The sequence below is a fragment of the Schistocerca nitens genome, chromosome 2, assembly GCF_023898315.1.
Source record: "Schistocerca nitens isolate TAMUIC-IGC-003100 chromosome 2, iqSchNite1.1, whole genome shotgun sequence".
Classification (NCBI taxonomy): Eukaryota; Metazoa; Arthropoda; class Insecta; order Orthoptera; family Acrididae; genus Schistocerca; species Schistocerca nitens.
In genome coordinates this window covers 1048967668-1048994641 of record NC_064615.1, presented here as the reverse complement: position 1 = coordinate 1048994641, position 26974 = coordinate 1048967668, and the positions used below count along the sequence as shown (strand labels likewise).

The window sequence follows — 26974 nt, the reverse complement described above, 5'->3', positions numbered from 1 at the left end:
CTTATCTTCAACAATTCACACGTTTGTTCACTACACATGTCCTTTTTACATTGCTATTTTTGGACAACAATTAATAATTAAACAATTCTCACAGAAGAACTGTTTGAAACAAAAAGATTCAACACTAATATACTGATACATTTTCTTCATTTATTCATTCAAACTAATTAATACCTGTACTGCCCTTAACAATTCAAATGAAATACTTCTTCACTTTAAACTGATTACAATACACCAAATAAAACGTTTCTCATAAAAAAATATAAATTTGTCTTCTCCCTATACTGAACATTATATTTCATTTCAAGAAGGATCACTAATATTGACAAAATCTATATAAACTTCTGAGTAAAATGACACAAGAAAAAGTAATTAGTATTAATTTTTACAGTGATGATAAACATAATATCTGGAGAGAATATTACAGACTGTCCCAAGTTTGCACTTGTGCACTGCATAACATTTATGCTTAAGGAAACATTGATTCATTTAACATATCAGCAAGAGTTTCATTGTACTTCCTAAAATGTTGCTAGTTTCATTAAAACACTCTATTATTAATATTTTCCAATATCTCATGAATTTTACTGACTAAAGTCTCTACTTGGGCTTGGGTTGGACATTTTTCTTTTCATAAATCATGAAAGTGGATAATATAAACATCCTTCAAACACTAATTTAAAGAAAAAGTAACACAAAAACAATGTTAAATAACAACACTACGCAAAAAAATATTAATAACAACATGTAAACAAATATTATGGAGCACGATGCTGACAGCATACATAAACATAATAGCAGAATTATTGATCACAACATTGTACTGAAATGACAGTCAAAACTCAATAACTACTGATGTACTCACAGATTGAAATGCTGAGTATCAGTGCTAAGGATGCTACGATCATCCAATGGCAAATTTTAATACATAAATGAGACTAAACAGCATACTAACAAAATGGCAGTTTGGTAATACTAACATCAATGTGGGGTCATGATAGTTACCCTGACATTAAAAGAGTTCATTTGTTATTATAAGCATTTAAGGAAATTGGAAAAATCTAAATGATGTTTTAAAGACTAAAAAGTAGCTGTGTAATTCTGTAGAAAATGTTTATTATTGAATGCTACAGCAAATACAGTGTTATTACAGCAAAATACAGCACCATTGCAGCAAAATGTGGTGGCTTACAGCAAAATCCAGTGGATTACTGCAAAACACAGTAGCATTACAGCAAAATGAAGTATATTAAAAAGTGAATCAAACAAGACTTAAAAACTGCAAAATAATATCAGTATGACAGTTCTTTTAGGCTAATGTATCAAGTATTCCATCCCCTCCCCCTCATGAATCATGGACTTTGCCATTGGTGGGGAAGCTTGTGTAATACAGACAGCTATACTGTAAATGCAACCACAATAGAGGAGTATCTGTTGAAAGGTCAGACAAACGTGTGGCTCCTGAAGAGGGGCAGCAGCCTTTTCAGTAGTTGCAAGTGCAACGGTCTGGATGATTGAGTGATAAGCCTTGTAACGTCAACCAAAATGGCTTTGCCTGTGCTAGTATTGCGAATGGCTGAAAGCACGGGAAAACTATGGCCGTAATTTTTCCTGAGGGCATGCAGCTCTGCTGTATGGCTAAATGATGATGGCACCTCTTAGGTAAAATATTCCGGAGGTAAAACAGTCCCTCATTCAGATCTCCAGGTGGGGGCTACTCAGGAGGATGTCGTCATCAGGAGAAACAAAACTGGCATTCTAAGGATCGGAGTGTGGGATGTTAGATCCCTTAATTGGGCAGTTAGGTTACGGAATTTAAAAAAGAAAACAGATAGATTAAAATTAGATATAGTGGGGATTGATGAAGTTCAGTGGCAGGAGGAACAAGACTTCTCATCAGGTGACTACAGGGTTATAAATACAAAATCAAACAGGGGTAATGCAGGAGTAGTTTTAATAATGGACAGGAAAATAGGAATGTGGGTAAGCTACTACAGACAGCATAGTGAATGCATTATTGTAGCAAAGAGAGACATGAAGCCCACACCCAGTAGTATAAGTTTATATGTCAACTATCTCCACAGATGATGAAGAAATTGGAGAAATGTATGATGGGGTAAAGGAAATTATTTGTATGGTTAAGGGGGATGAAAATTAAATAGTGATGGGGGACTGTAATTTGATAGCACGAAAAGTAAGAGAAGGAAATATAATAGGTGAATATGGACTGGGGGAAAGGAATGAAAGAGGAAGCTGCCTGGTAGAGTTTTGTATGTAGTGTAATTTAATCATTGTTAACACTTGGTTTAAGAATCACGAAAGAATGTTGTAGATGTGAAAGACACCTGGACACACCAGAAGGTTTCAGATTGACTACATAATGGTAAGACAGAAATTTCAGAACCAGATTATAAATTGTAAACCATTTCCAGGGGCAGATTTGCACCTGCATAAGTTGAAAGAACCAGAGATTGTTGAGAGTTTCAGGGCGAGCATTAGGCAACAATTGGCAATAACACGGGAAAGGAATACTGTAGAAGATAACTGGATAGCTTTGAGAAATGAAATAGTAAAGGCAGCAGAGGGTCAGACAGGTAAAAAGACAAAGCCACATAGAAAATTTTGGATAACACAAGAGACATTGAATTTCGCTGATGAAAGGAGAAATTATAAAAATGCAGTAAGTGAAGTGAACAAAAGAGAATACAAATGTGTAAAAAATGAGACTGATAGGAAGTGAAAAAAGGCTAAGCAGAGATGGTTAGAGGACAAATGTAAAGATATAGAAGCATGTAGGAAAAGGGAAAGATAGATACCATCTACAGGAAAATTAAATAGACCTTAGGAGAAAAGAGAAACATCTGTATCAATATCAAGACCTCAGATGGAAAAGCAGCCATAAGCAAAGAAGGGAAGGCTGGAATGTTGTAGGAGTATGTAGAAAGCCTATACAAGGTAGATGTACTGGAGGGAGGGGGGGGGCAATGTTATAGAAATGGAAGAGGACATAGACAAAAATTAGATGGGAGGTATGATACTGCAAGAAGAATTTGACAGAGCACTGAAATACCTAAGTTGAAACAAGGCTCCAGATGACATTCCTTCAGAACTACTGATAGACTTGGGAGAGCCAGCCATGACAAAACTCTCCCATCTGATGTGCAAGATATATGAGACTGATGTGCAAGACATATGACACAGGCAAAACACCCTCAGACTTCCAAGAAGAATATAATAATTCCAATTTCAAAAAAAGCAAGAGCTGACAGATGTGAATATTACTGAACTATCAGTATTGTAAGTCATGGTTACAAAATACTAACACAAATTCTTTAAAGAAGAATGGAAAAACTGATAGAAGCCAACCTTGGGCAAGGTCAGTTTGGATCCAGGAGAAATGTAGGAACACATGAGGCAATACTGACCCTATGACTTCTTTTAGAAGATAGGTTAAGGGAAGGCAAATATATGTCTATGGCATCTGTAGACATAAGAGAAAGTTTTGATGATGTTGATTGGAACACTCTCTTTGAAATTCTGGAGGTAGCAGGGGTAATATACTGGGAACAAAAAGCTATGTACAACTTGTACAGAAACCAGATGGCTGTTATGAGAGTCAAGGGGCATGAGAGGGAAGCAATGGTTGAGAAGGGAGAGAGACAGGATTGTAGCCTATCACTCATATTATTCAGTCTGTACATTGAGCAAGCAGTAATGGATACAAAAGAAAAATTTGGATGGAAATTGAAGTTTGAAGAGAAGAAGTAAAAACTTCGAGGTTTCTTATAACTTTGTAATTCTCTCAGAGACAGCAAAGAACTTGGAAGAGAAGCTGAACAGAATGGACTGTGTCTTAAAAGGAGGACATAGTCGAATTAAATCAGGTGAACCTAAGTGAATTAAGTTAGGAAATGAGATATTAAAAGCAGTAGATGAGTTCTGCTATTAGAGCAGCAAAGTAACTGATGATGGCCGAAGTCGAGAGCAAATAAAATGTAAACTGTGCAATGGCCAGAAAAGCGTTTCTGAATAGGAGAAGTTTGTTGATACTGAATATAGATTTAAGTGTCAGGAAGCCTTTTCTAAGAGTATTTGTATGAACATGGCCGTTTATGGAAGTGAAACGAGGATGATAAACAGTTTTGACAAGAAGAAAATACGAGTGTTTGAAATGTGCTAATCAAGAACAATGCTGAAGATTAGATGGGTAGATCACATAACTAATGGGGAGGTAATGAACAGAATTGGGGAGAAAAGAAATTTGAGGCACTACCTGACAAGAAGAGGGGATCAGTCGATAGGACACATTCTGAGACATGAAAGGATCACCAATGTAGTACTGGAGGGAAGTGTGGGGAGTAAAAATTATAGAGGGAGACCAAGAGATGAATACAGTAAGCAGATTCAAAAGGGTGTAGGTTGCAGTAGCCATTCAGAGATGAAGAGACTTGCATAGGATAGAGTGGCATGGAGAGCTGCATCAAAACTGACTACAGACTGAAGATCACAACAACAACAAGTGCTTCATCAGCATTTACATCAAAATTAAAATACAATGGAAAAACCCAGGATGGAATGTGTTTGTGAGTTATGTTTGCATGAGTATATGTGTGTATGTTGTTTATTTCCAACAAAGACCTCATTGGCCAAAAGCTCACTTTCTGACTATTTGTGATTCAGCATCTCAGCTATATGGTGAGTAGCAACTATCCTTTTCAGAAATAAAATACTCATTCATGAGTGCAGAGCAGTAACTAATGCAACTTGTAAAACACGTTAATTGTACACACTTTACTCATCTTCCAATAAGAAGTACAAAGGACACATAAGCATGTTTGATAAATCAGTAAAACTACAATGAAAGAACTACAATCTTTCCCAGTCAAACTGTCACATGAGGCAACGAGCAGAATAATACAGGCACAATTTACATGCTCTGACATGGCTGCCATGTCAGTGGTGGGGCTTCATTTCTCACTCATACATTGCTACCCACTCAGGTGCCATATATCAATTAGCTTATATGATATGAATTAAGCACAATATAAAGACATTCCTGTTCAAATGTGTTGTTTATTTCCATGATTGAAGTTACATTAAGCCTGTTGTGACACTGATAATGACTCATCTGGTTGTTGATATTGTTGGCAGCAATAACTGCTCTGAAGTCTGTGGCCTTTTAAACAAAAATGTACAATGGTCTGTGAAATAAAAAATACATGGATGAAGTACTTAACACTGTGATTAGGAAAGTTGGTTGGCTGGTTGGTTTAAAGGAGGGGGGGAAGAACCAAACTGCAACGTCATCGGTCCCTTGTTCCCGGTAAAATAATCACACAAGGGAAAGAAGAAAAGAAAGGAGATGTACAGCACAATAACAGGAGAATGGAAGAACTAGAAGATTGACAGAAGGACAACCAACACTACTACGGACAAAACAGGGAAATAAAACCACAGAGAGAAGCAAGAAACAGGTAGAAGGGATAAAAACAAGAGAGCAGATGACCATGGTTGGCCGACCACGAGAATAAAAAGGAAAAGCCAGCCACTCTGTGACACATTAAAACATCCACCCTAAAAGCATTAGAGTGGAGAACACAAAGGGACAAATGACATGCATGAAAACTTATATAGAATGATAAAACCCGCTGTCATGTATAAAATGTAAAACTAAATTATCTGATGAGGCATTCTCAGCTAAAATTAATGGCAACAAGTCCAGTAACGGAAGAGTCCATCACAGGGCAGCCAAAGAAGGACAGCTCACCACGATATGGGCCACTGTCAACCGGGCACCGCACCGCCACAGAAGTGGGTCATCACGGGACAGGAGGTAGCCATGTGTCACCCAAGCATGTCCAATGCGGAGCCAACAGAGAACCACAGAGTCCCTGCGAGAGGCCCACATGGAGGTCTTCCACACATTAGTAGTCTCCTTCATGGCATGCAGGTTGTTGTGCGTACTGAGGTTATGCCATTCCGTCTCCCAAAGCTGCAAAACCTTGTGGCGTAGTATTAAACGCAGGTCAGCAGTTGCAGAGAAGCTGATCTCCATAAGTGGTTTCTGCCTAGCCTGTTTGGCTAGCCTGTTGGCAAGTTCATTGCCAGGGATTCTGATGTGACCTGAATTCCAGACAAACACCACTGAATGACTGACTGTTCCAGGGCATAGATGGGCTCCTAGATGGTCGCTACCAAAGGCTGATGAGGGTAGCACTGGTTGAGAGCTTGCAGGCTGCACAAGGAGTCAGTATACAGAAGAAATGACTCCCCAGGTCATGAACGGTTGTGCTCAAGAGCACGAGATATAGCCATCATCTCGGCAGTGAAAACACTGCAGCCACTGGACAAGGAATGCTGTTCAACATGTCCTCCATGAATATAAGCAAAGCCGACATGATCATCAGCCATCGAGCCATCTGTGTGAACCTTTTCATGGCCTCAATACATGTTAAGAATCGAGAAGAAGTGGCAGCAAAGAGCTGTGGGGTTAACTAAGTCCTTAGGGCCATGTGAAAGGTCCCGGCGAAGCCGCATCCTAGATGTATAGCATGGAGGTGTACATGAATGGACCTCAAGTATAAGTGGTAAAGGCTAGGACTCCAGTTTGGAAAGAAGGGATCGGACAAGAAATGCAATTGGAAGCCCTGACCTGGGCCACCGATGCGGGAGATGAACCGCTGTGGGTGGCAAAAGGAGACGGTAATTTGGATGTGCAAGAGAACTACAAACATGTGCAACGTAACTGGCCAGCAGTTGTGCACTTCTAACCTGCGATGGAGGGGCTCCAGCCTCCACCAGGACGCTGGTCACTGGACTCGTCCCAAAAGCTCCTGACACTAGGCAAACGCCATAGTGGTGCACTGAGTTGAGTAAATGCAATGCTGAGGGCACTGCTGAGCCATAAACTGGACTCCCATAATCAAGGTGGGATTGAACAAGGGCTCTGTAGAGCTGCAGCAGCGTAGAGCGATCTGCACCCCAGTTGGTGTTTCTCAGGCTGCAGAGGGCATTCAGGTGCTACCAGCACTTCCACTAAAGCTGATGAAGGTGAGGAAGCCAAGTCAATCAGGCATCAAAACCAGTCCTAAGAATCGATGTGTCTCCACTACAGCGAGTGGATCATCATTAAGCTAATGTTCTGGTTCCAGATCAACAGTACGACGCCAACAGAAGTGCATAACACACGACTTTGCAGCCGAAAACTGGAAACCGTGGGCTATAGCCCATGACTGCGCCTTGTGGATGGCTCCCTGTAGACACCACTCAGCAACAATGCCAGTACTGGTGGAGCAGTACAAAATGCAGAAGTCGTCTTCATTCAGAGAAGGTGAGACGGACGGCCCTACAGCTGCTGCTAGACCATTAATGGCCACTAAAAATAGAGAGACACTCAATACACAGCCCTGCAGGATGCCATTCTCCTGAATATGGGGGAAACTATGGGAGGCACCAACTTGGGCACAGAAATTACGAAGCGAAAGGAAATTTTGGATAAAGATCGGGAGTGAGCCTCAGAGTCCCACTCGTATAATGTGGCAAGGATATGATGTTCCCAGGTCATGTCGTGTGCTTTAGGTAAGTCAAATTGACGGCAACCAGGTGTTGGCGTCTGGAAAAGGCTGTTCGGACGGCAGACTCAAGGGACACAAGATTATCAGTGGTAGAGCGACCCTGGTGGAAGCCGCCCTGACATGGATCCAGTACGCCACTTGACTCCAGGACCTAACCCAACGGCTGACACACCATGCATTCCAGCAGCTTACAAAGAATGTTGGTGAGGTTGATAGGCCAATAGCTATCCAGATCAAGCAGATTCTTACTGGGTTTGAGCACTGGAACGATGGTGCTCTCCCGCCATTGCAATGCAAAGACACCACTGCACCAGATCTGGTTGAAGTTGACAAGGACATGTCGCCTGTAGTCAGATGAGAGGTGTTTAATCATCTGACTGTGGATCCAATCTAGCCCAAGAGCAGTGTCAGGGCAATGTGCAAGGGCACTGAGGAGCTCCCACTCTGTAAATGGGGCGTTATTGGATTCTCTATGGCATGTAGTGAACGTGAGGACTTTCCCTTCTAGTTGCCATTCGAGAGTGCAAGGGTAATTCTCCAATGCAGAGGCTCGAGCATACTGCTCAGAAAAGTGCTTGACAATTGCAATTGCGTTGGTAGATGACATGCCATTTATGTTAACACCAGAACACCTGTTGGTGTCTGGTACCCGAAAACATGTTTGATACTTTCACAGACTTGGGAAGGTGGCATATGGCACCCAATGATCGAGGCATATCTCTCTCAACACTCCTGCTTCCATTGTTTGATAAGTTGGCAAACACGGGCACGGAACCGTTTAAACGCTATGAGATGCTCCAGGGAAGGGTGCCGCTTATGCTGCTGTAGAGCTCGTCAATGCTTCTTAATTGCTTCAGCAACTTCCAGCGACCACCAAGGGACTGCCTCTTGCCATGGGCACCCTAAAGAGTGAGGGATCATGTTTTCTGCCACAGAAACAATTGTTGTAGTCTCCTGCTTAATCACCACATCGATGTTCCTGTGTGAGGGAGATTCAATGGTGACAGCAGAGGTGAAAGTTTCCCAGACCACCTTGTTTAAAGTCCATCTGGGTAGGTGTCTGTGAGCATGACGCCGGGGCAGTGACAGGAAGATGGGGAAGTGGTCACTACCACACAGGTTGTCATGTGCTCTCCAGTGGATAGATGGGAGAATTCCTGGGCTGCAGATTGATAAATCAATGGCCGAGTAACTACCAGGAGCCACACTGAAATGTGTGGCAGCCCCAGTACTTAAGAGGCAGAAGTCGAACTGAGACAATAAAGTTTCGACATCTGTGCCTCGGCCAGTAAGCATGGTGCCACCCCACAAGGGGTTATGAGCATTAAAATATCCCAAAAGTAGGAAAGGTTTAGGGAGTTGATCAATCAGTGCAGTTAATACATTCAGGGATACTGCACCATCTGGAGGAAGATATACATTGCAGACAGTTATTTCCTGCATCATCCTTATTCTGACAGCCAGAGCTTCAAGAGGGGGTTTGAAGGAGCACAGATTCAGTGTAGGATATAAACGCAAACTCCACCTGGCACTCGATTATAGTCACTATGGTTCCTGTAGTATTCCTTATAGCCACGGAGGGCAGGGGTCCACATTGCCAGGAAACAGGCTTCCTGAAGGGCAATGCAGAAAGCAACCGTAAAGCTTAACAGTTGCTGTAGCTCAGCCAGGCAGTAGAAAAAACCACCACAATTCCACTGGAGGATGACGTCATCGTCAGACTGGGAAGGCATGGAACATTCAATGAGGCAGTTTATGCCTCAGGTTCACCTGCTGCCACCGACTTATTGCCTGAGCAGTCTATATCCACTGTGTCTGAGTGTCCAGCAAAATCTAGGTCATCAGTCTCAGAGATTGCGGGAAGCGGTGGTGTGGGCGCCACTGCACATCCCTTGGTCTTGGGAATCTTCTTTTTGGAGCCCTATGACCAGCTGCTTTTGGGCTCTTCATCCACTGGCAGGTGTCATCTTTCCCACTAGAAGAAACCTGGGAAGGGAAAACCCAATGGACCCCTTCCTAGTGAGAGGAGCTGAAGAAGACTTAAGCTTCTCCAGCACAGAAGTGGATACTGAGATCCCTGATGGTTGGGGGTGTGGGGTGTGGGGGGTTGCTCCCGAGATAAGTGGTACAGGAGCAACAGGAAGGGAAGTGCCCCCTCCATCTAGGGGGCAGGTGTGGTCTTCCGTCTCTGGGAGGTGACTGGGGTTGGTGGAGCTGATGGGACTAGAACTGTTGTAGCAAGGGCATAAGATGATGTCACACATACAGGATGTAGGCGTTCAAATTTCCTCTTAACCTCAGTGTAGATCAGTATGTCCAGGGTCTTGTACTCCATGATTTTCCTCCTTTCTGGAGAATCCTGCAGTCTGAGGGCAAGGCAAATGGTGCTCTCTGCAGTTGACACAGATAAGAGGCAGGGCACATGGAATATTGGTATGTGATAGGTATCCGCAGTCTCGACATGTGATGCTGGAAGTACAGCGGGATGACATATGGCCAAACTTCCAGCATTTAAAGCACCTCATTGGGGGAGGGATATAGGGCTTTACATCACAGTAGTAGACCATCACCTTGACCTTCTCAGGTAACGTATCACCCTCGAGGGCCAAGATAAAGGCACCGGTGGCAACCTGATCACCCCTCGGACCCCAGCGGACATGCCGAACGAAATGTACACATCACCACTCTAAATTGGTGCACAGCTCATCTTCAGACCGCAAAAGAAGATTCCTGTGCAATATGATACCCTGGACCGTATTTAAGCTCTTATGGGGCATGATGGTTATAGAAACATCCCCCAGCTTGTCACGAGTGAGTAAGGCCCGTGACTGGGCAGAGGATGCTGTCTGATCAAGATTGACCCAGATCTCATTTTGGACAAGCCCTCCACCTCCCCAAATTTGTCCACTAAATGCTCAACAAAAAACTGAGGCTAAATTGTCATGAAAGATTCCTCATCAGCTCTCGAACATACTAGGTACTGGAGCAAATAAGAGCTGCTGCCATCCTTAGCCTGACGTTCCTCCCGTGGTGTGGCCAGGCAGGGGAACAATTTGCGATCATACTCCTGTACATTGAATTGAGCCTGCGAACGCTTAGAGACTGCTGGTGTTTCACCATCAGCAAGAGATGACTTTTAATGGCATGTCATCCGCCCTGATGCCATCCACTGTGACCAGGGGCCCTCCCCACAGGCACCACTCAGCTGCAGCAAAGGCCACCTGGCAGGATGGCCATTGCCATGAGTCCCAATGCCCTAGGTTGACAGGAATCTACTCCTTGGCATACAAGAGGAGTTAACAGTGCAGGCTTCGGCAGAGTGATCTCTGTGTGGTTGGGGGCTACAACCAACAGGGTATGTGGCGGCCCCACCACAACAGACTGGCTACCATGTTGGATATCAGGTGAAAACGAGCTAAGAAGTCCATTATCATTGACAGCACAGAAAGCGATACTGCACAAAGGATGGAGGAAAACGCACCCAGTAGGGGGACCTCACCCAACAGCTGAAGAATGAGCAGAAGTGCAGATCCACGTCGATGAAGGATGCGAGAGGTCTCAGCACATGATGGACACCATGCACCATGTAAGGCACACTTCCCCAACTGGCTCACTCATTGGGAAACTTTTGAAAAATGGAGGTCAAACCCTACAGGGGACCATCACATAATGGCTGAAACATGTGAGACTCCTTTTAGTCACCTCTTACAACAGGCAGGCATATCTCGGGCTTATTCTAACCAATGGACCCAAAGGGGGGATTAGGAGAAATCATGCTTTGGTACAATACAGTCGAGTGTTCATTATATAAATGTCGGTTAACTGAAAGTAACTGAAAGACCACTTAGCTGAACAGTCACTCATGTGTGCTCCCTTCCCACTGCTACTGTCATATCGCAACCCCCCTCCCCCTCCCTCCTCTCTCCCTACAACAATCCAGAGTTACCAACAACAGTAACTGTTTGTGGTATGTTACAATTACTTGTGTCAACTTGCCACACAATGTAAACTCACAATACAACAGCCTAAAAGCAATCATGTGGTCCTTTCTATGAGAGGTAAACACAAGGTTAATAAAAAGTTAGAGGAAGGTGAATTTGCAACCATGTTATCTAATCAGAACAAAGTTGGTAAGTCAACAATTACAGATCTAAAAAAACACAAGGTAATAATCTCAAATTTTATATCTAAGCTTGAGTTTACTGAAGGATCTACCAGTTATAAAACTATGAAGCTCATCATAGACATGAATCTAAATTATGTAGTTTACAAGTTGTTTACACAAACAGGTAACAAGGAGAACCTTTTTTCTCTGGTCCCAATGTATGTGAAGAGCAATTCAACATCAAGAAAATCTTGGAAGGCAATAGAATTTTCAAGCAAGTATGGGCTGGTTAAAATGCTTTCAGTCAATGCATGGAATTCATGAACTTCATATACAAGCTGTGTTCAGCAGCTGAGTGTTCCAAAATAAACCAAGGGATGTATTGGGGGAAGAAGACTATGCTCTCAAAAACATTTACAGTACTGACAAAGCTGGATTCAATTGCACCGACTCCATGGGGCCTGAGCCCCTCAAAATTTCGTTTGGGGTGGGGGGGGGGGGGGTCGGAGCCCCCCAATAATTTAAGAAAACTATTAGTTATATTGTGCTTCATAGAATCACAAAATTATGTTGGAATTTTTTATTTCCCTTTTTTGACGATAGTTAACTTTTAAAATACATTCAGTAATGAGTTAAAACTAATAATTATTATGGTAGTAAGCAGGTTAACTGAAAATGAGTGGTGTGAATCATGACAGTGTTATGGTGCTACGGGCACACTTAGAATTTGTCCCGGTGTGTGAACCTTTGGGTAAAGTCTGGCGCCGGCGGGTCAGCACTGTGGCTGCGGCGACGTCAAAGGCACTGGAGCAGAAGCACCTGGAACCCTCCACCTCACATCACCTTGATGCTTCGAGATGTTACGATGCCACAGCTATATAAAGCCCACCCTGCTGTCACAGTCATTCAGTATGGGTAGTTTCATTCAGTGCATGCTGCAGTAATTAGTTAAATGAGTTAAAACAAATAATTATTATGGTAGTAAGCAGGTTAACTGAAAATGAGTGATGTGAATCATGATAGTGTTATGGTGCTACGGGCACACTTAGAATTTGTCCTGGTGTGTGAACCTTTGGGTAAAGTCTGGTGCCGGCGGGCCAGCACTGTGGCTGCGGCGACATCAAAAGGACTGGAGCAGAAGCACCTGGAACCCTTCGCCTCACATCACCTTGACGCTTCAAGATGTTACGATGCCATGGCTATATAAAGCCCACCCTGTTGTCACAGTCATTCAGTGTGGATAGTTTCATTCAGTGCATGCTGCAGATGTGTTCAGTGTTACGACTTTAGTGTCTAGTGGACTACTTTATATGACTATATTTTATTTGTTTACTTTAGTCTCTTAGAGTATTGTGAATTAAGTTTGAAATGGATAAATTTGTTACCAAAAAGGCATGCTTTGAAGCTGATGATATTGCAAGTCAACCCCCAACAGTTATTGTGTCATCAACTGCTTCGTTATCTTCAGGCCAGAACCCTTCACAGCCGAAACCTGGACAAACCAGTACAGGAAGATCATTTCAGAAGTCTTGGTTGATCAAATATACATGGCTAGAATATGAAGCATCTACCGAAAAGGTTTTTTTGGAAAACCTGCAAATAGGCAAATTCTAAAAATCTATTACAATTTTTTTAAAAAAAAAAGAAGATGCATTTACTTCTGCTGGGTTTTCTAACTGCTGGGTTTTCTAACTGGAAAAAGGCTTTGGAAAAATTCCATCTTCATGAAAATACGTTTACGCATTAACTAAATTCTATCACTAACCAAAGTGTGGCTTCCCAATTGAATGAACAGTTAGATAGTGATTTGAAGAAAGGCCATTTAGCTCTTGAGACAATTTTTACTACCATGCAATTTCTATGCCAACAAGGACTAGCAATTAGAGGGCATGAAGTTTTTCAATAGTTGAAACTCCAAAAGAATAATGTACCTGAGTTGGAAGATTGATTAGCGCATTCGGGGCATAAGTGGATGTCCCACGATATTTAAAACGAGATCATTGATCTACTAGGAAAGGCTGCGTTGAGAAAGGTATTGGCTTCAATCAGGAAGGCTGGACATTCTTTTTTATTATGGTTGACGAAACAAGTGATTCTTCGATTCACAAACAAGTGTCATTTTGTATTCATACTGTCAATGATTCCTTAATCATCAATGAACACTTTGAAACTTGCTGGCAGATTAAAACTGTGTGCCGGACCGAGACTCAAACTCGGGACCTTTGCCTTTCGCGGGCAAGTGCTCCCGAGTTCGAGTCTCAGTCCGGCACATAATTTTAATCTGTCAGGAAGTTTCATATCAGCGCACACTCTGCTGCAGAGTGAAAATTTCATTCTAGAATAAAGACTTTATTTGTTTATATGAGACCCCCAACACTGAATCACAAACTCTGTTTTGTATTTTAAAAGACATTTTTGCTCGTCTTGATTTGTCAATGGATAACTTAAGAGGACAGTGCTGTGATGGTGCCTTGAATATGAGAGGTAAGTTCAAAGGACTAAAAAAAGTTAGTTTTGGATATACAACCGAAACCACGTTATGTGCACTGCACTTCTCACAGTTTAGACTTGGCAGTTGTAGACAGTCTCTGCCATCTTACATCTATGAGGGATATTAATAGACACCATAAGGGAATTGAACAAAAGGATGAGACTTTTCAGAAGCATACACTGTGAGAGTGCCAATGACCAAGCTGGCCTACGACCCTTTGCACAACTCAATGGACTATGCAAGCTTCTAGTATCTTAAGAATATTGAAAAACTTTGAAGAACTTCTAGAGTTTTTTGGAACATTTTCTGCAGAGGACAAAACAGAGGCAGGTTACAAATGTGCAGCCTACCTTGAGTCAAAGTTACAATTCAAGACTTACTTCTTTTTATGTCTTTATTGTCATGCAATGAACCCAGTAGAGGATGTCAATGAAAAAATTCAATGCCCTCATCTAAGTGTTGCTGAGCCGGAAAAATATATCAGGACTTGATTTGTATATTGAATGGAAGGTGTGATAATTTGAACACTTTTGGTAATTGTGTTTAAAAGAAAAACCTTCACAACTTGATGATCCTTCACTTCCTTGGAATGGAAGTATACCAAAGAAGTACAAAAGCAATGAAGGCAGCTTGCCGCACAATGTTCAGATTTTCGTGTTGTGGATTTTTTGCATTGGGGATCTTCTGCATTTTTTTTTCTTCCAGTAAGTACATTTCATACATTTAGAAAAGCAACTTTTTTTTGGCAGTAGACACTCTTATACTAGCTGTTTGTGAAAGGATTTTTTCTATTGATAACTTCGTATTCTAGAAATGAAATGGAGCAAAGAGGCGTTAAGCATTTTAAATCAGGCATACAGCTAGGAAGGTGCATGTATGATCCACTGTACCATAATAAGGTAGTCAGAAACTGTTTCTTTCTGAGTAATATCAATATAACATTATAAGGTGATTTTCGATTTGTATCGTAATGCCTCTGTTTACGAAAGATCAGGTTTGATTTGATTGCATATCTTGCTTGATTTCAGCATGCCAGAAAAGAGAAACTAGCAGTGAAAGGGAGAAAGTCCTTGCAGTTTGGCCCAGTGTGACAGACGTGGACTACAAAACTCTGAGTAGTATATATATAACACAAGCACACCTTTAAGTATTGGTCCTTTAAAGTGTTGTAAATTGCAGCGCATATATCCACAATAACTTTTGAAATGGTGCGCTGTACTATTCTGTGGCTAAAAGCAAGACTCTTAAAAAGATCCCCAGTCACCAGGAAACATAATGTTACATCCAGCCTGTAATGTAACAGGGCATTTATCGGTATTTTATTCATGATCTAGGCTGGTATAATCACAAAACGTATAAACTTATCATTTAATTCTTACTATCGAGAATGTGAGACAGCCTCCCTCATGAGTGTCACACGTGCTAATTCCATCTTCTATCATAGATAGCAGCTTCTTGAAACAGACCATGTCCATCCTCACGAAGCTACGAAATTCATGCGGAGCCTCGAGCCTCAGTTCTTTCATAAGCAGTGAATATAATCCCCTGCCTTTGTCCCTTCCTTTCAGCCAGGATCGAGCTCAACAACGTCTGGCTTTTTGTTTTCGTCGTTGTTCTGCCCTAATCTGAAGATTTACTGTCACTACCAGAGCAATACCTCCAAAAACGAGTGCAAAATGCTGTATAAATAAATACACCTGTGTAACCAAGTGTTGCAATATAAAACTAACTGTTGAGTCTGTTATTCAGAACAGTAATAACCTACATAAGAGAATAACAATTACTTAATAAAGAATGATAAACATTTTCTTATGAAATAGGAACCTTCAGTCACATAAATAATTCGAACGGATGACGTTCCAATATGTCACATGGTCCCCCATGTGTTTCATTTGGTAGAACGAATGACTTTACAAGAGATCAGACAGTTGTTTGTGTTTCGCACATTATCACTGTCTATTTCACATACACACCAGGTATATCCCATGTGAATGGTGTAACAGTTCTACGTGAACCAGTCTGTAGGTACAGATATGCACGCTTGGGGCGCTAGTGCATAGATCTACGGTTTAGGCGCATCGTGTAATATGGGCTTATTGAAAATCTTAGGGAGAGACAAATCAGTAAGTTGACATATTTTTCATATTTTCATTCAATAATGCCATATGGAATAATGTGTTGGTGTAACTCATCTTTAAGAAAGAAAATCTTCATAGCACAAAAACATAGTGCAGAATAATATGTTGCGCTCATCCATGATCTTCTGGTAGACATCTCTTTAAGGAGTTGGGCATCCTGACTATTGCTTCATAGTATATCTATTCTTTCATGAAGTTTGTTGTAAAAACCCACTACAGTTTGAAAGGAACAATTATGTATATAATTACAATATCCAATGGAAAAATGACATTCATTGTCCTATTATTCAACATTAAGCTTGTGTTTCACACAAAAAGGGGCGCACAATGCTGCAACAAAAATCTTTTGATCACTTACCCAGTGATAAAAAATGTCTGACAGATGGCAAAGAAAAATTTTGAAACAAACTAAGAAAGTTTCTCCTTGATAACACGTTCCGTTCCATGTAGGAATTTTTGTTACCATAATGTGTAAAAGATGGTGGGTAGGAATTACTAACTTATATCTGTATATCTTTCTTTCTTTTTGTAATAAAGAAAATAAAATAAAAATAAAAAATAACTTAGAACCATTCAGAATGTAACCATACATATTTGCGATGTGAATATAAAATGACTCAGTCCACATCATTACAATCTATCATGCAAAGTGATGCATGAAACATGTAATTAATTAACTACAGCATTGTTAATTAACTGTCATATAACTCTCACAGTACCAGATAAATACAGCAAACCAACAACACTAGAGCCACTGTGCTCATAAACTCTTGGGACAAGAAATCTTCCTTAAGCTAACAGCACCAACTTCTTTCTGAATAATAACCAAGGCCTGTCTGAATAATAACCAAAGCCATACAGCATGTGTGCATAGCTATCAGCGCACACTCCACTGTAGAGTGAAAATTTCATTCTAGAAACAACCCCCAGGCTGTGGCTAAGCCATGTCTCCGCAATATCCTTTCTTCCAGGAGTGCAAGTTCTGCAAGGTTCGCAGGAGAGCTTCTGTGAATTTTAGAGGGTAGGAGACAAGGTACTGGTGGAAGTAAAGCTGTGAGGATGGGGCATGAGTCGTGCTTGGGTAGCTCAGTTGGTAGAGCACTTGCCCGCGAAAGGCAAGGGTCCCGAGTTCGAGTCTTGGTCCGGCACACAGTTTTAATCTGCCAGGAAGTTTCATATCATTGCACACTCCACTGTAGAGTGAAAATTTCATTCTAGAAACAACCCCCAGGCTGTGGCTAAGCCATGTCTCCGCAATATCCTTTCTTCCAGGAGTGCTAGTTCTGCAAGGTTCGCAGGAGAGCTTCTGTGAAGTTTGGAGGGTAGGAGATGAGGTACTGGCAGAATTAAAGCTGTGAGGACGGGGCATGAGTTGTGCTTGGGTAGCTCAGTTGGTAGAGCACTTGCCCACGAAAGGCAAAGGTCCCGAGTTCGAGTCTCAGTCCGGCACACAGTTTTAATCTTCCAGGAAGTTTCAACCACCACCAACCTTAACACATAAGATCACTTCATGGAAACTGCTGCTGTTGATGACACAGACCACAGAGACAACAACAGCAGGGCATGTAAACAGTGGCCTGCAGTGCATAGACCCAGTAAAGAGCCTTACAGGCTGAAAGCTGAGTGCAGGAGGCTGCTACTGTTGACACTTGACAGTAGGCAGCTTCAGCACCACAGTGATTCTTCCCACAGTGCCACAGTGTGAACTTGAGTACGTTGCAATAGTGACAACTTTTTGAATTGGCACAAATTTTATTTGAAATTGTTGTGTAAGTCAGCATACTTTTCAGTTGTTGCTATTTCAGTGGCTGACAGATAGACACTATTCTCTTAACAAAAATATTATTATACTATTCCTAAAGAGTCTCACTTGCTTCATTTTTTTCTCTGTTACTGGTTAAAGTAACTCCTCTCCCTTATGCCAGTATTTACCTCACTTTTTGTATGTATATGACTGGTGCCACTAGCTAAGTATATGTTTCTCTAATATTTTATAATGCCATTGTTTTACTTTCAACTCTATTATGATATATTGTTTCTTTCTTCAGATAAACATCCATTGCTTAACTCTTCAGTCACTCCTTATTTTTTTGTGAGTTGCAAAATCAATGCTGTGTTACTGCATTCTAGTGAAAACAATGAGAGTGTGACAAAATATATTTCAATATTTCCAGAATGCATTTTCACTTTGCAGCAGAATGTGCACTGATCTGTAACTTTCTAGCAGATTAAAGCTGTGCCCCAGACCTGGAGTCAAACCTGGGACCTTTGCCTTTTGCAGATACGTGCTCTACTGACTGAGCTATTCAAACACAACTCATGGCTTGTCGTCACAGATTTACTTCTTCCAGTGCCTCCCTACCTTCCAAACTTCACAACAGTTCCCCTGAATATCTTGAGGGACCAGCATTCTTGAAAGAAAGGATACAGCACAGGAATAGCAGGGGCCTTAGAGTTTGGGAGGTAGGAAAAAAATACTGGCAGAAGTAAAGCTGTGAGAGTGGGTTCTGAGTTGTGCTTGGGTAGCTCAGCCAGTAGGGCATTTACTCGTAAAAGGCAAAGACCCCATGTTTGAGTCACAGTATTCCACACAGTTTTAATTTTCCAGGAAGCTTCAGTTCATATACTGAGAAGCTAACACTTCTTTAAAGTTTCAGAATAATTGAAAACTGAACTTTTGATGACGAAAGTGGTACATCCCATAGTAGCACATTAATTCTAATAATCAAGTGAACTTTTGAACAGCACTACTTTCCAAGTATGTTAATGCATACAGAAGTTACATTTCACTTCAACAAAGAGTGAACTACTGTCTCACCTCTACTCTTCCACTCATTTCAAAATATTGAGGCAAGTAGCTACAGTCCAGTTTCAAAATTTTATTTAAAATTATAATATTACTCTAAGTAACCAATTTGGATTCCAGCAAGCAGGAAGTTCTGTGGTTATAGTAAACAACAACGGGGAAAAAAAAAAAACAGATCGGAGACATAATTTTGGAGGAATTGTCTGTGATCTTACAAAGCTCTTTGACATATTAATACTTCTTACTTCAGACACATGAATTATCCTAAGTGGAGTACAAAATACACTCTATGGCAGGTCCTGTTTTACTCTACACGGGTAACTTAACCTGTATAAAAGAATGGAAAATCCAGGATGGAATGTGTGAAAATATAAAAATGTAAATGGTACATCAGTTTTGTTTGCTACTGATTGTCAGTATAAATCAAAGGCAGCGATGCAGAATAAAACTGTTGTCGTGCTGTAAACGCCCTCAACATCTTAAAAACCTTATTCCAGTGAAATGAATTAAAACAGAACTTATCCAAAACCTGTATACCTGTATGGTACAGTTCAAAAAGAGAGAATATGTATCCCCCCCCCTCTCTCTCTCTCTCTCTCTCTCTCTCTCTCTCTCTCTCTCTCTCTCTCTCTCTCTCTTATAAGTGCCTGAACAGTGAACTCCATCCTCCCAAATATGAGGTTAGTGTCTTAACAGCTGCACAGCACTGCCTCATTCAGATGGTCCCTACTGTACAATGTTCTTACATACAATTTGCTTCAGATAACTTATAATGTAAAACATCCTCTGATGGTTTCTGGACCATGAAGTTGCTGCTATGCCCCTTGTGCTAACTCCATGGAAAATGACTCCAGGCCCATAACATTCAACTATGCTCCCTGTATGTCTTCCCATCCTTCCCTCTGTCCACCTGAAACACTGAGTCAGCAGCACCCCATGGTGAGTAAGATGTTTAATTCAGGACAATGACAAGACTTTACTATCATACACTTCAAATGTTGATCAATGATTTTCTTGTAAAATGTACTTTAGCTTTAAAGAAAGATTCATCTGGAAGCCAATTAAAATTTTCAGTCTTGTTTATGTGCCTATCAATAATTCAGTGAGTTGTTAACATTACTCCACAAATTATTTATATACCATCAACAATTTCCCTTTGCCTTATTTATATTAGTATTATGGTACTATTATTATCATGTGTTGTACTGTGATAGTGGTGAAGTTATATCACAAATGTTTTGTGTATCTCCTGTCCTGAATAAAATGATTTAGTAATTCACATTATGAGATTAATATGTCACAATAAAATATTCCTTGACATAAAGTGACACTTCCTAACTTTGGGCCAAGCTTTTTACTCCTAATTCATTCAGACATGGCCATTTATTATTCACTTAAAACATTTTTAAGTGTTTAAAAGTTATATTATTTCACAGTTCATGGACAGCAAAATCTGTAGATTCCAGTTGGATGCGGCTAATTGCTGATGCTGGTTTGGCTGGAATGAGGGGAGTTGATTGTGATGTGCTCTACAGAGGATGCAACAACGACAAAGGAAATCAAACTTAATTTATGTTCCAGTTATGAATAATAATTTTTTTAGATACAGTGTGATATACTGTAACCATATTATAAACATTATTATTCTTGTTAACAAATAAAAGAACCAATATATGTAAAGAAATTATTTTTGGTTTAGTGGTCAAGTTGTATTATTGAATTAGTTAATACTGTAAATGTTAATAGATGAAAATAAAAAGCACTGAACCACAGACTTTAAAAATGATGGTAAATTCAACAAAGCCCATAGACCTTGAAATTCTTGTTTCAGAAAAATTAATTACTTCATCAGTTGCTCAGTAGTTCAAAGAAGAAAGTACATATTCAGAGATAAATTTGTAAACAATGACCAGAAAATTATGTATTCTGACTGGTATTTCTAGTAACAGCAGCATAAATAAATGTGTAAAATTTCACTAAAGTAAAGTAATGTAATGTAAGAATACCACAATCCTTAAAAAGGTCTCTGCAAGATGTGCGGTTATTCACTTTACACAATATTTTTACTGGTCACCTCTGCAAAACAGGGAATTTATTTACTTCAGTTGCATAAGCCTGTAGGTACTGGGGAGCAGGCATGGTAATTACGATGATATATAATCAATCACACTCCCATCAATTACTGTGAATACTTTATTCTTGGAGCGTATACACAATGCGTTTAGCATAGAACACATACCACAGAGAACTGATCTGGCAAACACACAGTTGTTCTTGCTGTGGTAGGGCAGCAATATTATTAGAGGGTAGAGCCAGTGGTTCTACATCCCCACAGGTCCAATATAATTCTACATGACAAAAGCGAATTAATATAGTGTAAATAAGCCAACATTCATGTCTTTAGGTCAACATAAGGAGAGATACCTTGTTACACCTTCCATTACATTCTACTCTGTTCTCATTCAGGAGACATTACTTCTCACTGAGATCCATGGAACATGCTAAGTGATGGTTGTGTTATCACTTATTGACTTACCATCATTCAGTAACTTCAAAGAATGGCATTTCAAAACCACCAAAGAAGGGTTGAAGGGGAAGGAAGAGGGGTGAAGGAAAAGGACTGGTGAGGTTTACGAAAAGGGACAGAGTCTGGAAAAGTCACCCAGAGGCTTGGGTTAGGGAAGACTTACCAGATGGACTGAGAAGGAAATTCTTTCTTTGAATTTAGAAAAATTCATACAAGCAAATCTCAAGAAGCAGTGACAACATGTTTTAGAATGAAATTTAAACTGGCCACGTGAATAATCCATAAAGTGGTTGTGAAAAAATAAAGAATCACAGAATCTCACAAGCGTCACTAAGGTGAAAAAATGTTTGCAGTAATCATCATCAGTCTTTCCCACCCATTGATGGATGAAGCCCAAGACTTCTCAGGGCATTACTGTTTTTGACTACATTGCATTCAAATAATTCTTTCATGTTTTCTAATGTCATCTTCCCACTTTCTATTAGGTTGCACCCTAAGAGTTCTTTTATTTCTTGAAATTCAGCAAAGAAGTTCCTTGGTTCAGCTACCATCAATCATGCCAACCTCCATTTCACCTTTCTATTCCCGTCTGTTCCTTAATTCATTTGTTTTCCTGTTTATCCCAGCGTATCCCAACATGTATCTATTTTACAATGAGTATCCTTCTGCTTCTCAATGGTTTTCACATTAAAAGACTATGTCTCTCTGACTAAGTCAAAATTTGTAAAACACACTGACTAAACTTTTTTTTTATTTCATGAATATTAGAATCTTCACTATGAAAGCTCTATTTCAGTTACTGAAAACACAACAGGCTCTTCTTTCACTGTCCACTTAGCTGTTGTCTCCAGCCACTCTACATAGAGCAAATCAAATCCATTTCTTTGTCTGGAGAAAACATTAATGTTGGATGAGACCTCATCAGTTTAGAACAAGATTACATTCTTAATTTATGAAAAACAGCTACATATCAACAATTTACCAGACCATTATACATGAAATGCTCAATATTATAAAAGGTCTACATTTTTAATGAAGATTATAATGCCTCTTTACATTTGTTGGCTTGTAGTTCCTGGTACATCTTAAGAAATACTCTGGAAAATAGTTTTTGCTTTTGGATAGTTTTGTCCTGGGGGACATTTATCATGTTGCTATTCTTTGTAGCCTGTAGTATAACTTGGGGTATGTACAAGCTGAGAACAGGAAGTATCTTGTGTTCAATAAACTATGCTTCACAAACTAAAAATGTGTCTAATGACACTCTGTATGACAGAGGAAAACATTATTAGTCACAACAGCAGTTTTCAGTGTATTAATCCAAAGTTCACAAGAGTATGGAAAAATGCTTAAACCCAAGGTATGATTGACAATCTTTTAATCTCCTCATAAGGTACAGTACTGCTGATAAATTATTGTACACCTTTTTCTGTGCGGGTGACTCATTATAACTTATTGTCAATGTGAATGCCGAACAATTTTATTGATGTCTCCTTATGGTAATATTTATTTATTTATCATCTGAATCAATCTTGTACAAGATATGCACATGGTGATGCACACAGAATGTACATTTGCTACTGTACAAATCATAGTATGGTGTGATGGTTTGATGATATGAAGTGATGTGATGAAACTTTATAAAACATCATTTTAAATACTGTTTACTCCAATTTCATTTTAGTTTTTTGTCCGTCTCATACATATACAAAACAAGTACCTGGTTGGCATAGTTCTGGATTACAACATAAACACAAGCTTTTTAGCACATATTTTGCATTAGTGTTTGTTTATTTTACAAAAATCATTCCTACAATCAATTTCATATTTCTTTCCACAGAAATGTGCCAAAAATTAAGATATAGTGTAAAGCAATGGTTTTTAGATTCTTATTAAAGCAAGTCAGAGACTTACTATTGTTGATCTCTGCTGGCAGACTTGTTAAGTTAAATTCCTTGGTTAAATGGTGAATATTAAGGGCACAGGTGTGCATTTTTAGAATGTGGAGTTTTATTGTCTGTCTTGTGTAATGATTATGTACATCCATATTTTTGATGAATTTTGGAATATTACTTTTTACAACCATCATTTCTGATACGCGGAGACTGCCATCAGGAAGAATGAGTGATTTTTGGAAGAAGGATTGTAACAGTTTCAGCGACAAGAGAAGCAGTGCAAAACTGGATTGCAAACTTCACACTTCTCTTACTACAGTTGACTTACTTGAAACTTTTGGCTGATCCTCTTCTCTGAATATGTGGCTGCATCGATCTCCACAACTTCTTCTCCAAAGAGATAATGCTGGTTAGAGGAACCAACAAATACTCTCTCTCTCACTAGAAATAACTCGATAACCTCATACTTTCATTTCAGTCCAGATATATTTTCATCTCCACAAGATTCACATAAACATACAAATTCTTGTAAGTCAATTATGATGACACATTAGATACAATTAAACATAATCACAATTGCCAGCTTTTAACAAATGCTCTTTACTCTGTGTCCTCCACTACAGCGTCTGTGGCGCTTGCGGAAAAAACTTGTCGGTGCCGCTTGTCTGACTCAGCTCCTGTCTTCCCACGATAAACATCAATCCTGTATACACAGACATGTGTTGCGCAGTAAATAGGCTATCTCTCACACTTATCTTTAAAATATCGTGTGTTCGAGGTGGCAGAAGGTCGAGTGGTTCCAGAATTTACGTGTAAATTTTCTAATTCTTTACTCTACTTTGTTTTTAGAACATAGGACTCTGTTTATGATTTCATTCCGCATTACTCTTACTTATAAATTGTGAGGACTTTCTCTTCTGCTCCAATCATAAATTCCAGGTGTCATGGACATTTAAATATTTCATCCTGTATTCTAATTTTTTGTACTATTTTTCCTCAGTACCGACTAGTATCATTATTCATAGTAGTTTGTATTCTGGAGGAATTCTGGGCAAATGAAAGTGTTCTTTCCAACACTCATAAAACATAAGAATGCTAGTGGTATATAGAATTCAAACTTACCAGAATAATACCTATAAAATGTGTGACTTCTGTCATGATACTGTCCATTTCCCCTTTTGGAACAGTACCCATACCTTACAAATGGGTTGACCCTATGAGTGCACTCCCTCCCATTTCAGTAGGTACACCCCTCTTGATTCCTATTTTCCTATGGTACAGGTCAATCCCCTTCTTGGTGCCCCTGTCCACACATTACAGGTCAGCCTTTCTTAGGTCTGCCTATCTGCCTTTGATATTCAATAAATGCTGGGTGCGTCCCCCTTATCCTTTATGAGTAGGCCTCATGGTTCATTTCCCTAGTATACATCTTTATTTACACTAAAATGAAATGTTTTCTGGTAAAGTTACAAATCTATTTTACACCTCAACTCCATTTCTTGATACTTCATTTAGTCCCTGGAGTCCTCCCCTACTTTTCAACTCATACATACTTGGTATATACTATGTCTCTATACAACATTCAATATGTAATATGTTTACTTAGGTTATGAGAGTCCCACTATCCTACAGATCGTCAGAATATTTGTTAGGCTGACATTCCTTAATAATTACCCCAATTGATTTCTCTCTGGCTTATGTTCTTTTTTCTTACTCATGCTTCCTTCTTATGTATACTCGGAAATCATTACAGTTCTTATATATATATGATATTGAATCATCATAGTTCTTATATGTTGTTGTATCCGTAGTTGGAGAAACAACAAATAACGAATGGCGTGAGTTCCAAATTCTGTTTATTGCCAACAGTTCCACAACACTAACACAACTTGGGGCTTGATCAAGAGCAGCTACTGGGCTGCAGAGTCCAAGTTCAGTATGGTAAACTGTCGTAGTACAGTGTAGCATCATTCTTGGGTACGAGGTTGACATAGCAAGTAGGTAGCCCAACACGAGACAGCCAAGTGTGGCAGTGTATGCTCGTAACAAGAGCAGGACGAATATGTGAGCCACAACACCTCAAACAAGAAATCAACACCTGGAAACTGTTCTGAGGAGCAATGGGTACTCCACAAATTACATTAGAAGTATAACAGAGCCAAACACTCGGCGAAGTAAGGAACCAGAAAAAGAAATGTCGGGTACGGCCTTTCTGCCATACATTCCCAGAGTGACGGACAGAATCGGCCGTATATTGCGCAAAAATGGCGTAAAAACGATTTTCAAACTGACAAGGAAGATCAAAGAGTGTCTTAGATCAGCGAAGGAGAAAAGAGACCCACTTGCAATGTCAGGAATATACCGTATACCATGCACATGCGGAAAAGTTTATGTCGGAATGACTGGACGATCCATTAACACCAGGATCAAAGAGCATAAGCGACATTGCAGGTTGGGGCAGGTGGAGAAATCGGCCGTGGCAGAGCACGCATTGAATGAGACCGACCACGTAATAAAATTCGCCGACACGGAAGTTCTGGCTGTAGAGAAGCACTATCACACGCGCTTGTTTAGAGAAGCTGTAGAAATACAAAAACACGCGAACAGTTTCAACAAGAAAGAGGAAAGCCTTAAGATAAATGGATCCTGGCTTCCCGTACTGCAGCGAATGACCGTCGCAGGTAGCAAGAGGAGAACTGCACCGGAAATGACCGTGGAGAAGCCCTCGGACGTTGGCGCGCCAGGTACATATAGTCTGCGCCCGCAAGCTCGGCTCCAGTTCACCACCGGCAATGGAGGGTGAAGCTTTGACAATGCCAGCCACTCGTGCTGGCGAAACGTCGGAAAAATCATTAGATGAACGTCGGCCGAAGAAACCGAGACAGAAGCCAATTGGCAGTTTGTCAACAAGTGGCCACGAAAGCCTTAACAATTTTGTATTGTTGTTGTTGTATGTAACTAAATACAACTATTTCACATGTATCTAAATTAGTGCAAGCACTTTGGTGTGTTTTCTTTAATGAAACAACTTGTAAAGTGGCACTAAATATTCAAATATTCATGTGTAGCACAAGAGCAGTAACATGCTGCTCATTAAAACATCTAAGTAACTGAAAACATCAGCTATCTGAAGATGGATGTGGCAGCCCAAAACTGGTTATGGGACTAAAATAAAATATTTAAAAAGTATTTATGGCTGGTTGGATCATTCACTAACTATCGTTAATGGACACAATAGATCACAAGATGCAATACGGATAAAATAATGTAAATATATACTGATGGAAAAGATTGCAGCACCAAAAAATAATTAATATAGAATAATGAAATTTCAGGAATACATCTGTCTAGGTAACACATTTAAGTGATTAACAATGCAGGGTCACAGGTTAATGTAACTCTAAGGTAAGCCATTGCAAATGTGAAATGCTAGTACAT

General features: G+C 40.1%; 1 protein-coding gene across 1 annotated transcript in view; it reads left to right on the top strand.

The window, feature by feature from the left end:
• Window positions 1–20811, top strand: part of LOC126237395 (uncharacterized) — a 267773-nt gene extending 246962 nt beyond the window's left edge. The window contains exon 8 of the mRNA XM_049947486.1: window positions 20551–20811. Within this exon, the coding sequence (XP_049803443.1) occupies window positions 20551–20683 (133 nt within the window). The 3' untranslated portion in view covers window positions 20684–20811. The remainder of the gene's footprint in view (window positions 1–20550) is intronic.
• Window positions 20812–26974: the final 6163 nt, after the last annotated feature.